Raw genomic sequence first — 14,016 nt, 5'->3', positions numbered from 1 at the left:
CGATGGCGTATGGTACCGAAGCAATTATACCGGTTGAGCATTTAGTCCCCACTATCAGAAGCTTAGCATGGAGTCGAGATCAGAACGACAAGATGATTAAGATTGAACCTCGACATGATAGACGAAAGGAGGGACGCAGCGGCTATAAGGCTAGCATCGTATCAGCAAGTGCTGGCGAATAGTCACAATAAGAGAGTAAAACACAGGGATTTTGCCCCGGGCGATCTGGTTCTGAAAAGAAAGGTGGGGATGGTCAAAAAAATGATGCCACCCTGGGAAGGCCCATACAGAATTGCAGAAGTCATTGGCAAAGGGGCATATACGTTGGAAACCATGGCGGGAAAGTTGGTCAGCAAGCCCTGGAACGCCACGTCTCTGAAGAGGTACTACCAATAGAAGCTAAGTTCTGGTTTTAATTGGATGTTATTTGTTGTCAATCAAATACGTATGAATGAGCAAGTTACCGGAATTTACAAAAAAAAAAGAGAAGAATTTTCTTTTCCAATGGTCTACTATAAAAATTTAAAGCCAAGTGGCAAGTGGCATTCTAGCCGAGCGCCAGGCACTTAAGCAAGATAAGTGGCAGCTGGCACTATAAGCCGAACGCCAGACACTTGCTAAAAATTTAAAGCCAAGTGGCAAGTGGCATTCTAGCCGAGCGCCAGGCACTTAAGCAAGATAAGTGGCAGCTGGCACTATAAGCCGAACGCCAGACACTTGCTAAAAATTTAAAGCCAAGTGGCAAGTGGCATTCTAGCCGAGCGCCAGGCACTTAAGCAAGATAAGTGGCAGCTGGCACTATAAGCCGAACGCCAGACACTTGCTAAAAATTTAAAGCCAAGTGGCAAGTGGCATTCTAGCCGAGCGCCAGGCACTTAAGCAAGATAAGTGGCAGCTGGCACTATAAGCCGAACGCCAGACACTTGCTAAAAATTTAAAGCCAAGTGGCAAGTGGCATTCTAGCCGAGCGCCAGGCACTTAAGCAAGATAAGTGGCAGCTGGCACTATAAGCCGAACGCCAGACACTTGCTAAAAATTTAAAGCCAAGTGGCAAGTGGCATTCTAGCCGAGCGCCAGGCACTTGCCGTACAAACACACAGCAAAGCTAATATAAAAAGAAAAAGAGAGAAAAGATATATATGTACTGAAGATAAGTTGAACAGAGCACAACACATAGAGAAAAAGAGTTCGGCCATTTCATTAATATTGAACATTTAGTTTACAAAAGAGAGATGTCCATCATTACAAGAAGATATGAACTGGAAGAATTCGAAGGAGCCCTAGCTAGACGCCTCAGTACCAACAGCATCCTGGTCTTGCCGACTCGCCTCCTCGGCCCCATCAGCCGCCTCACCTTCATGAGGTGGGGAATCCAGGTGAATAACTGAGTCGTTCGGCTGGGGTTCAGCGTCAGCAGTGGCTACAGAGGGAGCCACGGTTGACGATTGGGGAGCGGTCAGTGGCAGAGCGGTAGGAGGAGCTGTGATGATCCTTGAGGATGCGATGTCCTGGCACTCATCAAATATACGCTCCGCTTCGGTGGGTTCTGGGTCGACATAGACCCCCAGAGGCTCGATCCCCAGATCCTTGTCTACCTCATCCGGAGTGGAGCTGGTCTGTCCCTCATCCGGAACCCGGTCAGCGAAACCTTCCCGGAATCCTTGAGCATACCGAAGAGCACCGACCCTGGAGAACCGAGCATGAAGGGCCAGCATCCCACCACCCACTCTGCTGATAGCGTCGATCAGAGCGGTACGCTCGTCCAGAGCTCTTTTTTCAAAAGCCATCCGAGCAGACTGTTCATCAGCTAGAAGACGTTGGAGTTCTGCCTTCTCTTCTCTGAGTGATTCCTGCTCAGTCTGCCAGACGCTCTTCTCAAGCTGGAGGGCGTCCTTCTCATCCTGAAGGGAATCATTCTCCTTTTTCAGGACATCTCTCTCTTGCTCGGCTTTGTCAAGCCGAACCAGCACCTCGGTATTCTTCATGGCAAGGAGGTCGTTCTCTTTATTAGCCACCTCCAGGCTGTCAGAATACTTTCGGGCCCTGGCGTTCCCCATTTCCACCTGCTTCTGCATGGCCATCATCCCGAACAATGTCTGCATAGGTGCACAATAAGAACGGTTAAACCAATAGTCAGAACGGGCGAAGGCAAGACCAAGTAATATAAGAGAATTCATGAGTTAGAAAATAAAAGTCACCTCCATAGCAGATTGGGGAAAGCGACTGAACACGTCCTTCTGGGAAAGGCCCTTTGCCGCCTCAATGTCCTTCGGAGTCCACATGCTCCTGTAGTAGGCCATAGCGGTCTGGCCATCCTTCAGCATGGTCTCGTTCGGTTTCACGAACGTCCCATCCGTTCGAGTGTACCGAGGGGCCCATGGCGGTAAGCTGGGGATAGAAGGGGGGCCTGAAGCAGAAGCAGAGCCACCAGCTGCAGGAGGCCCAGAGTGAGAAGGAGCTCTGATCGCTCGGTGCAAGAGAGTACCCGGCCCAGAGACTCGGGTCCTTCTAATAAGAGGCTCCTCCTCCGGGTCGATTTCACTGTCGGGATGAGGCCTTTTGCCTCGCTCTTTGTCCCGACCGCCCCCCGCAGCAGCAGGAGCTATGGTAGCTGGGGAGGGCGCGTTCTGGTTGGCCGCAGGGGCGCTGGCAGCAGGGTTAGTAGCCACTGCGCTCAGGACAGTGTCAGATATGGTGGCTGAAGAAGAAGCCGACGCTGGAGAGGAGGTCGCCCCAGCAGCAGGAATGACTGGGGGAGTATTTTTCCTCCTGCCAAAAGAGGGAATCTGCAGTCTGCTCATATTGTAGCCGAGTGATGAGAGCGCAAAGAGGTTGTCTGAAGTGAGGAGATCTGAGCAGGAAGGAATATCGTTCAGAACGTATCTCTTCAAGTAGTTACTCCTATCCCTGCAAACACTGTAGCTCAAGTCATCACAAGGTATTCCCAAGGAGCGGCATAAGTAAGTGCAAAAACGAGGAACGCATGTTTCACAGGGGCAGTCGTGTTTATGGGATTTGAATTTTTTATAGGAGGAGACAGAGCAGACACCAAAGGCGCTCGGGATTGGGTAATCCTCTGCAGCTGGCGAAGACCAAGCCCCACTAATACCCACTATGCTATCCCTCCAACCCTTTTCAGATTTTATTGTGTCAGTGCATATGGACATCTTCTCGAACGGGTAGAGGTGGTAGAAGGGCTCGTTAGTACGGATCTTACTGACCTTATAGCACAGAAGGAGGTCTATGAGGTCAAGGTCCAGATTTCTGTCACGCATCAATAAGAGCATAACAGATATGATCCTAAAGAAGTTGGGGTTGACCTGCAGAGGGGATATCCCCAATCTGTTGAAGACGTAACTAAAGAAAGGGTGCAGAGGGAACCTAACAACATTCAGTTGAAGGTTTGTGAATAAGACTTCGCCGGGCAGGAGGCCGGCGCCGGTCGTAATATTAACGTCTTGGGGGCAAACCCTAACTACGATGTTGTCAGGAAGTCTAAGTCTCATACGAAGAACACCCAGATCTACAACCATGGTGGAAGTGCAAGAAGAATCTAAAAGAGGGAAAATGGAAGCCTGCCGAAAGTAAAAAGAACGAAACTAACCTCGGAGGACTGCAAGATCGCTGGGAGAATGACTCTCGAAGGATTTCACCGGAAAAGGCTTAGCACAGTTCTAGAAAGAGGGAGATTTGGCTGATGATGGAGACGGTAAAGGGAAGTGAAGTGGAATTCTAGAGCATTATAAAGGCAAGGGGGCCCGAGGGCCGAAGCGTCGGGAAGGCAAGAAATCCCTCGAACCCCGGAACATTGATTCTGGATCTGACCGTTCGCTCCCCCACGTGGTTATCTCGAGCCGTCAGCGTCATGATGAGACGCCATCAATAATTACCCCTTATTAAATAAGGGGCAATTATGGGGGCAGTTGAGGAGGCCCTGGATGACATGGGCCAGGTCCGACTCGCAAAACACAACCCTCAGTCCGAACAGCTGGGTCAGCCCATAGAAAGACACTGCCATATGGGCCGAGCGGGAGTAAGCCCATCAAGGGTGACCAGGGCTTACTGAGGAATAGGCCCAGGTCCAGCAATTAGTAAATATCTTGTAAATATCTTGTAAATATCTGGTAAGTATCTATAAATAGGAGTTGGAATGAAGAGGAGGGGGATCTTGATTCGGGTTGAGGTGTAAGAATTCTAGAGAGAGAAAGAATAGAAGGAGTTTCTTGCATCTTCAATAACATAATCTACACTTCTCGTGTTGGGAATTTCCTCTTGTACTTTTTCAAAATTTTTTTTTTTTTTTATATATTATTTTAAATTGATTAATCTACACTTCTCACTTATTTATTACAAAAATAAAGATGGATCATTTATGTCCTTTACACTCCGTTTGGAATCAAATTCTTTAGGATTAGGATTTGGAATTGGAAAAAGAAATGAATTAGAATCAAAACGGAATTTTATTTTTGTGTTTGGAATAAATTGAAATTTTAAAAAAGAATTGAAAAGAAAATATAATTTTGTACCATTTTATCCTATAAATATATATGTGTATGTGTGTGTGATATATATCATACGGTAGTGGATGAGAGATTTTTATAGAATTTCACGATGATGGAAATACTGTAATAACAGACAAAAGAATTTTAAGTATAACAAGAATAGTGCAACAATGTTAGAAATAATGCAGTACTAGAGAGAGTTTTAATGAGTGTAAGAAATAATGCAATATCCAGAGACTTTCAACAATAATAGGATAGTAATTTTTTTCTTCAGTTAATACGATGAACAATATTTTATAAAGTGAAGATAATTTTGAACAGAGATAGTTGAAGTGAAAATAAGAGGGCTATTTTGGGTAAGTTCAAAATTTTAGTCTGCTATATCACTTGTTACTCTTTGAATCCTCTCAAATCCGGTTGATTTTTATTGGATGTCTCAACACTATGAAATTTTTATTCGAATCCAATGAAATCCCATTTAGTTTAAAATTTCATTTATTTCAAACAACTGAAATCCTTTTTGAAATTCAAATGGAGCGTGACATTAATGTAAGGGGATGATTTGTTACAAAATACAAAATATTAGATAAATCTACTACAATTTTTGAATTAATACGAAAAACTCCTGTATTTACATTAGACTTTAGTAATTTACCCAAACAAAAAAGATAGGGAGTATAAGAAAGATTATATTTTTATTTTTTTTATACGGTCAGGAACGGACTAGAAAATTGGGTAAGAGGGTAAAAGTGAAAAGTTTTTATAATTTCAGGGACAACACTAAAATTTCATTAGCATATAATTATAATATGGGAATTTCCTAGTAATTAGTGCTAAAAATAAAAATTAAGGGGGTGGGGGCAATTGCTCCTGGAGCCTCTTTAAGTCCGTCCTTGGATGCTGCTGCTGCAGATTAAGGGTACAATAATGCCATCAAGAGCTTAAAATGCTATACAAAAGATTCAATCGTGTGCCTAATTAAACACATTTATAACAATAATAACGGTCATTTTAAATACTAAGTTGTTGTTTAAGCAAGTTAATAATACAAAATAAATAACACATCATGAAAATTATAGTCAATGGATATCTCTTCAACATTTCAAAATGTGATGCAGCATGATTTATAGCCCTCGCATATAAATAAATATGCGTGACATAATATGAAAATTAAAGTGTTATGATTAATCAAAATATACAATAACCACGGTCCCGATTTACCCAATAACTTATCATTGTTAAAAAAATAAAATAACAAACTTGGAGGACACTCAAATATAACTAATTTTATATTTAAACATGGTCTCACACTTGTCAGTCACAAATTTTATTTTTACCGTGAAGTTTTATTTCTAAACGTGATATTTTAAAATTTGCAATTACACTTGTCCAATTTCTAAAAGTTTTAGGGCGAAATAGTAGAAAAGAAAAAGAGGTGAAAAATGTTTTTACCATTTAAAATTTTGAATAGCAGAAAAAGAAAAAGAAAAAGAGAGAGAAGGAAGAGATCGATCTGGCGAGAAAGAGAAAGAGGGAGAGAGTGGCCTTTCTTATGGTCACCATCTCCGTCACATCTGGTAACAACATCAATTCCGCAGAAAATTTCATCTCACAATCTATTATTCTAACATTTTCTACTTTCTCCTCAAATTTCACCAGAAATTAAATAATAAAAATAATACTATTATCATTGTTGTACCTCACCGGATTTTCTTTTTCTTTTTCTTTTTTCAGCTTTCTCATTAATCGGTGGCCCTTCATGTCTGCCGGAGGAAAAGGTAACCTAATTCCTTCTTTTTGATTCCCTTTTCATTTGTTGATTTATTCTTAAATTCAGATTTTTCAATGCGAACATAACTATATATATATAAATAAATAAAATAAATAAAAAGAAAAGGTAAAATTTTATTGATTTTTTAAAATAAAGTATTTAATTTTTTTATATTAAAGTGTCAATTCTACACATGATTTTTTGAATTAAATTTAAATTAAAATAATTATTAAATGAATTGAATTTAAAGGAACATAGTAAAAAAATAAATTACAGATCATTTTTTTTTTTCTTTCCGTAAATCACAGTAAACTTTTGTTTGTATTGGTGAATTGCCATATAAATAATTATTATATGGTGAGGGCTACTTGATATCGATCAATCACTATTTTCAGCATGTACCCAGTGTAAAGTGTTCCGTGGTCTGTTCCCGCTCACTATATATATATATATATATATATATATAAATTTTTTTTTATATAATGCGTTCTAAAAATTATTAATTATTAATTATTAAAATTATTATTACTGTTTTGCATGTAAATTATTATTATTATTATTTTTTTTTGGTGTCAGACCATGTAATAATTTTCATAAAAGACAAAGGAAGGAAGTTTCCCGGAAGTTTCGTCATTTGCTATTATATATAACAGTGTGGATCTTAGTATTGATCACATATATCAATCACTTACTGTGTGGATCTTAGTAGTGATCACTCTTTTGTTCCTACGTTGTAAAGGAAGATCAGCAAGCATGGCTTCATTGACAGAGCCATGGCTACTTGAAAACGGCAACGCAAAGGGGTTGAGCAAGGAGACAAGGCATGGACATGGACACAGCCATGGCCGGACCGCACATAACATGTCCTCGTCCTCGCTGCGTAAGAAGTCTGATTTGTCCCTGGTGTCCAAAGTCCCTTGTGGGCTTGTCAGGAATGTGTTGGCTAATCTTCAGGAGGTCATTCTCGGGACTAAGCTCTCTGTTCTCTTTCCCGCCATTCCTCTAGCCATCTTGGCTCAGTGTTACGGATTTGCAAGTGTGAGTACTCTTTTATTAACCATCAATTGCATCTCATTAGGGTTTTGGATCACAGTGAATTAATCATACATACATACTACTCCGTTCCATAATAATTGTCAATTTGAAAAACTTTGACTCACTATTATTTTTTATTTTTAAATCATTTGATATTATTTTTAATCATATTCCTTTTATATATTTATATATTACCTATATTTTTAGTACTAAAATCTATTTCGATAACTTTGACTCACAGAAATTATGAATCAAAATTTCTAAAATTAATAATTAATATGAGACGAAAGGACTATATGTTCATGTATGAGTCCATACACAAGTGATGGAATTTAATTATTTGGTTATTGAATATTTAAATTTTATATCCACTAATGTAGCAGTGGCTGAATGAAACAGATAAGGCAGAAGTTCATTCTTATCTTTAATTAACAATTTTTTTTTTTTTTTTTTTTTTAACATATTTTAAATTTGAACCAAACCTATTGTGATTGATACGGTGTGTGTGTGTGTGTTGGATTGTGTGATAACTTTTGTCCATTTTCATACCAACTTTGTCAGTTCATGAGTGTACCGTTTCAGTGCCATGCGTAAGAGTCTATTTAGATATGTCCATGCACGTGTTTGTGGACAGCAAGTCGCTTAATAAATCAATTGTTCTTTTGTTCTTTTGTGGACAGCAAGTCGCTTAACACATTTATGATCTTAATTTTGAAACAGCCTTGGGTTTTCGGTTTGAGCTTACTTGGACTTACCCCGCTTGCCGAACGTCTCAGCTTTCTGACAGAGTAAGAAAGTATTATATATATATATATATATTATGTTAATAATTTATTTTATTTTGGGTTCATCTTCCATACAAGCACTAAATGATCTGGTGCTGATATATATATATATATATATATATATATTTAATGTTATTCTTGTGTTTTGTCTCAAAAATTGCAGGCAAATTGCATTCTTCACTGGTCCCACTGGTAATTTCTCTTAAATTTAAGTTTGGATCAAAGAATTCATGAACTTATAATGTGTTGAAGCTTAAGTGATTTCAGCCTAGTCAATTTTCAATGTCATCTTCCAAAGGTTTGTTGTTCGTTTTCGTGATTTCTGAGCTGTTAGCCAACGGAGGTGAAACAAGCCCATAGATAGGCTAAACAGACTGAAATCAAATAGGCGTTACAAGCAAATAGCTTACTAAGAGAGGCCTTAAGATGGAGCTTGGTGGTCTCAAAATAGAAGCAACGATTTTAGGTTTTTAACCCAAGCAGTTTATATAACTTACTGAGTTGATGATAATTTGACCCCATACAGTTTTCCTTTTGAAATTAGTAATATAATATATGCAATCAAAAAGAGTTATGATGTTACGAATGGACCGTTAATCCGACAATATAATTTCTCCTCACTCAAATGAAATGAGGAATTGAAATACAATGGGAGTTACTGTGAAACGTGTGACTGAGCACTGAACTATAAATAAAATAAATAAAATTTAATGATGATACACGTCACCAAATGTTATATGATTGAAACCTCCCCGTGTTAAAGTACCTCAATTAATTATATCATTCACAGATGTCTTGGGTACTGCATAAATGAGAACCACAATCTAGGAGGATCGTGAGCTTTTCTCTTTTCAAAAAGGTGAAGGGAAAGGCCAAAAGAGTAAAACAAAAATGTCTCAATCACATTGTCAAAGTCATATTTGGTCCTTTAAGTGCGGTCATTTCAGTGGATAACAAATCTCGATCAATAATAAAAATATATATATATATGTGAGAAAAATCTTCCTCTCTCTATTATTGAAGAATATTATTTAGTATTTTATATGATCACTTAATTGCAAACATCAAAGACTCAAATAACGACCCTTGTACGGAGTATTTATTTTTATTATTTCTGATGAGCACAACCAATTCCAGGTCCGCATGGTGGTAAAAGGGAGACAGTGGTTCTGAACGGAAAGGGCAAAAAAGTATATATAAATTAGGTGTCATCATCCCTTAATAAATTTAAATTTTTGAGTTGGCCTTTTATACATACATATTACCTAATTATTACGTACTAAGACAGAGCCAGCATGGACTGGGGCATGTGCTCCCAAAGCCCACGCTGACCCATTATTTATTTATTTTTCACATTTACACCTATAATTTATAAAAGTTCACAAAATGCTCACCTAGAATAATTATTTTCTAAAAATCTCTACAATTTTTATGCTTCTTCTATTTATTTTATTTTTTATTCTCATTCACAAAATTTGTATTCCTATTTATTTATTTATTCATTTTCTTATCTGTTTTTCTTTTTCCTTCACTTGTTTTTGTTATTATAATTGAACATTTATAATGAGATTTTTTATTTTTTTTATAAGAATAATCAATATATTGTAAATACCATTTTTTAAACTAATTCAAACACTTTTTTGGTATGAAAATTTTTGCAACAAATTAGTTACTAAACATGCTTTTGTTTTGAAATAAATCACACCACAAAAATAAAAAATTAAAATATTACTGTGTCTACTTCATATGAAATTGAAAATGCAAAATAGGTTGCGAAAATGACCCTTAATGTCGGTATTTTATTTTTCCAATATTTTTTCTTTTTAACAGGATTTTTTTTTTTAATTATTAAATACTATTATTGCACTATCACTACACCTATTTTTCAGGTGGTTGTCTTCTTCACGGTTAGCCAATAAAAAAAATTATTTTATCCTGTTTAATAAGGTGTCCTCCTAAGGAACTCATAATTTCTAAGGAAACTATATGCTCTTCTTTGACTATAACTTAAATTCTTGTGAAACATGATTTATGGATCCAATAAAATTAGTAAATTGACAAAGCTGGCCGGTAATATGGTTTTGCAGTGGGAGGGCTTCTGAATGCAACATGTGGAAATGCACCAGAGCTCATTATAGCAATATTTGCGCTGCTTCAAAACAAAGTGGATGTGGTGAAGTACTCTCTCTTGGGTTCCATTCTTTCCAACCTTCTTTTGGTTCTTGGGACCTCTCTATTGTGTGGTGGCCTTGCCAACCTTACAAATGAACAGAAATATGACAGGGTAATTGAACACTTTGATTCTCACTCCTAATTTGTTTAAATCTGTTTTTAATTTAAGTATGACTAAGAATATTAATGTGTTCTTATTTATAAATTTAACAGAAACAAGCTGATGTCAATTGTGGCCTTTTGTTGCTGGCATTGTTGTGCCACATGCTACCCTTAATGTTCGGATATGCCGGAGAATCTGCTTCGGTGATTGCAAATTCAACACTCGCGTTATCGAGAGTGAGTAGCATTGTGATGCTGATCGCCTATGGTGCTTACCTTGTCTTCCAGTTGGCGACTCACCGACAATTCTTTGAAGCAGAAGAGGTGATATATATATATATATATATTTATATCATCCTTGAGTTTCCTTCTTACTGTATAGATTTAAAACTAGTGAAGCTAGATAATTAATTAAGTTTTTTAATTAAATTAATCGCTGTGTACATGAACAGGAAGATGATGATGTGGTAAATAATGAAGCGCCTGTGATAGGATTTTGGAGTGCATTTGTCTGGCTAGTTGGGATGACTGCGGTCATAGCTTTATTGTCCGAGTATGTTGTAGGCACAATTGAGGTAACTAATTAAACTACTAACCTTTCTCACACAATGTAATGAAAAGTAAAGGGTATGCTCTGTTCAGTTTTATGATAATGAAAAATTAAAAAACTGTTCAAAAACTCTGTTCGGTCCTGAGTGACAAATCAAGTAAGCCCAAAGTGTTCTCATTCCATTTCCTTGGACCATTCAAACAAGTCTAACAAAGCAAGCTTACAAAATATGACTCTTATAAAGTCTTTACCATTCCTTAATTATTAATGTAATCAACTGGATACATACGTCGCTCATTTAACAGGCTGCTTCAGAATCTTGGGGCCTTTCTGTAAGCTTCATCAGCATAATCTTGCTACCAATTGCTGGAAATGCAACCGAACATGCCGGAGCTGTCATATTTGCTTTTAAGAACAAGTTGGTAAGTGTCGCAATGACCTTTACTTCATTTTTTTTTTTTTTTTTTTTTCGGTTCCATCCTTCTAATTTCATTTTCCCCACAAAAATTGAGTATTCTGATTACGTAGTACTTTCGCACATAAATTAATGCAGGATATAACTTTGGGTGTTGCTCTGGGTTCTGCAACGCAAATTTCTATGTTTGTGGTGAGTATACATAAAAGCCAAGCCAAACTGATTGCTTTAACCAATATTTGTAATACTAACATGATTTTTGTTTAACTATGACTTAGGTTCCACTAATCGTGACTATCGCTTGGATTGTTGGTATAAAAATGGATCTTGATTTCAATCTCCTTGAGACCGGTTCTCTTGCCCTGGCCATAATTATCACAGCCTTCACTTTACAGGTAAGATTGTTGTCGATGACATGTCTGCATAGATTTTCCCAAAAGCTCTTAATATGACACACATACATATCTTAATTCCATTCGCTTTGTTCATTGTTCTTCTGTAAATGTAAAATAAGTTTTCTTGCTATCGTCTTGTAGGACGGGACATCTCACTACATGAAAGGTTTTATTCTTCTGCTGTGCTACATTGTAATCGGAGCTTGCTTTTTCGTTTCCAAAACACCACTGAGTAAGTTTAAAATCCAAATCCAACTCCGGTCAACCATTATCAACTCAAATTCTTACTTTAATTAATCTTGAAAATATATATATATTTTTCCAGATGGTGCAAATGACTTGCACTCTGGAGTTAGATCATCAACTGAAGGAATCCTCAGAGTCTGATAAGTAAGTTAATCCTTTGATTCCTTTCAAATGCTATATCTACACAAATATATGTTTATATATAACTTTGAGCTATGTTAATGCAGGCTTTGGGCTGGGTGCTATCAAGCGAGGATCGATGTTCTACAGATTGAATGCATTTGTTATTCTTTCATTTTGGATCGGCCTTTCCTGCGCATTCATCATTCTGCTGTATGTTGCTTTGTTTATAAAGAGTTTCGTACCTTCAAAGCTTGAGATGGATACTATACAGAGTGAGTTGGTACCATTGAAGCTTGTCTGAAGAGTGGCCCGAGTGGGCTACAGCATATATAAATGGTCATATATATGTATAGGTTTGTCTATGTTTTAGTTAATTGGGCTTCATTTCTTCTGGGTGGTGGCAAATGGGATTTTTCCTGTTTTCGAAGTGGAATAATCAATGAATAATAGCTCCTGTTGTTTGATTTTGAAATGAATTACAGTGTTTGTTGTTTTGAAGCAAATGCAAGTGTAGTATTTATTTCATTGGCCACAATCTGCGAATTTAGAAAGAACAAACAGATCAAACTAAATTATACAATTTATACATGTATATATATATATATATAGAGAGAGAGAGAGAGAGACAGGACTGAGGATATATGTATCTGAAACTTTGAAAATACAGAAGAATAAATATATCAGACTGGACTGTACATATCTAGCCATCTAGGTATGTGTGTGTAGAGAGACAGGATGAGGATATCCATATGGAGAGGAATAGGCTGTCCAACTGTTGGAGAAGACGACCGATGATGGGTGAAAGATGCGGTCGATTAGTTTGGTAAAACAACTTACCGAAAGTTTTTCAACAAAGTGAATTTTCGTCATTTGGCGCAAAATGTTTTACAAGAAAAATGATTTACGGATTTTGGATTTTTCCCGAACGCCGGAAAATGTTTTACGGTGAAACAAAAACAACTACTACAAATTATTATTAATTTTTTTTAATTTTATTTTTTTGGATAAAAAAATAAACACTACTCGCTTTTGAGTGCTTTACTTCAGGTACTGGCAAACTCTTGTACTCAATTCAGTAAAAAAAAAAAAAAAAAACAACAACTATAAATCCTGAAATAATTGGAACTTTTGTAGATGACCATATATAAATACTCCAGATATCTAATTAAAGGTTAAAGATAGTGTTGAACTCCCTTCATTAAAATGGTACTAAAGTCAACTTAAAATCAAAATTTAGGTTTCCAATCTATTTTTAATAGAGAAGAAGATTAATTTGGATGTAAAAGTAGTTGACAATAGTGAGTACATAACAAAATGGGTTAATTGCGAAAAGAATCATGTGTTTGCAAGTTGTCCCTAAATTTAAAATTCTTCTCCCAACTATTGCAAAGTTAGTCAAGACCATATAGGAATCCATTACTATATAGGAAATAAACAATGAAATAAGTAATAATTAACTCTTCTATCATTTTCTCCTGATTCTATTCTATGACTTTTATAAGGACGGTAAAACAAATTTAACACATGACTAACTTTACATTTTCATTAAAAACTACATTAATCAGTTTCTTTTCGGTGAATCAATCTATTTATAAAAAGAATAAAACTATACTAACTAATATGGGGGCCATATCTCTTGGGCTACACTAAAAATGGCCATAAGCCCAAAGACAAAAGATAACACACAGGTAGTTACATAGGCCCTCACCAATAGGCCCATGGCCCTATTGAGGTGGGAAAGGGAATGAAATTATTGTGGTGACCCTTCCTTCATTATGTTTTAAGAAGATAGTCTGAGAGAAAAAGAAATGAAGTAATAATTGTTTTATTTTTTTTGAATAGTAGGGGCAAAACAAGAAGTCAGAAAAAGAATGAGCAATAATAATTACACCTTAGAATCATCTTTCCCTCTTTATCCTC

General features: G+C 36.9%; 2 protein-coding genes across 2 annotated transcripts; one reads left to right on the top strand and one right to left on the bottom strand.

The window, feature by feature from the left end:
- Nucleotides 1–926: 926 nt before the first annotated feature.
- LOC132315067 (uncharacterized) lies at nt 927–2,491 on the bottom strand. Its single transcript, XM_059813825.1, has 2 exons — nt 2,199–2,491; nt 927–2,096 (listed from the first exon to the last, which is right to left on the bottom strand). The coding sequence occupies exons 1-2, from the start codon at nt 2,322–2,324 to the stop codon at nt 1,281–1,283; spliced, it is 942 nt and encodes a 313-aa protein (XP_059669808.1). The 5' UTR covers nt 2,325–2,491; the 3' UTR covers nt 927–1,280.
- Nucleotides 2,492–6,942: 4,451 nt separating this feature from the next.
- LOC132313294 (vacuolar cation/proton exchanger 3) lies at nt 6,943–12,568 on the top strand. The gene is made up of 12 exons (XM_059812000.1): nt 6,943–7,311; nt 8,029–8,096; nt 8,257–8,285; nt 10,181–10,377; nt 10,479–10,691; nt 10,820–10,942; nt 11,223–11,339; nt 11,471–11,524; nt 11,611–11,727; nt 11,869–11,959; nt 12,053–12,117; nt 12,201–12,568. The coding sequence occupies exons 1-11, from the start codon at nt 7,027–7,029 to the stop codon at nt 12,112–12,114; spliced, it is 1,356 nt and encodes a 451-aa protein (XP_059667983.1). The 5' UTR covers nt 6,943–7,026; the 3' UTR covers nt 12,115–12,117; nt 12,201–12,568.
- Nucleotides 12,569–14,016: the final 1,448 nt, after the last annotated feature.

This window comes from Cornus florida, unplaced genomic scaffold (assembly GCF_030987335.1).
Source record: "Cornus florida cultivar Cherokee Brave unplaced genomic scaffold, ASM3098733v1 CherokeeBrave_3.0.0_Hap2_Chr06, whole genome shotgun sequence".
NCBI lineage: Eukaryota > Viridiplantae > Streptophyta > Magnoliopsida > Cornales > Cornaceae > Cornus > Cornus florida.
This window is presented reverse-complemented; position numbering and strand designations above follow the sequence as displayed.

Coding starts and splice junctions, on each gene's coding strand:
- LOC132313294 (XM_059812000.1), top strand. CDS start 7,027: ATGGCTTCATTGACAGAGCCATGGCTACTTGAAAACGGCAACGCAAAG. Junction 10,943..11,222: donor ATGTTGTAGGCACAATTGAG/GTAACTAATTAA, acceptor CTCATTTAACAG/GCTGCTTCAGAATCTTGGGG. Junction 11,960..12,052: donor CGTTTCCAAAACACCACTGA/GTAAGTTTAAAA, acceptor ATATTTTTCCAG/ATGGTGCAAATGACTTGCAC.
- LOC132315067 (XM_059813825.1), bottom strand. CDS start 2,324: ATGCTGAAGGATGGCCAGACCGCTATGGCCTACTACAGGAGCATGTGG. Junction 2,097..2,198: donor TTCCCCAATCTGCTATGGAG/GTGACTTTTATT, acceptor GCACCTATGCAG/ACATTGTTCGGGATGATGGC.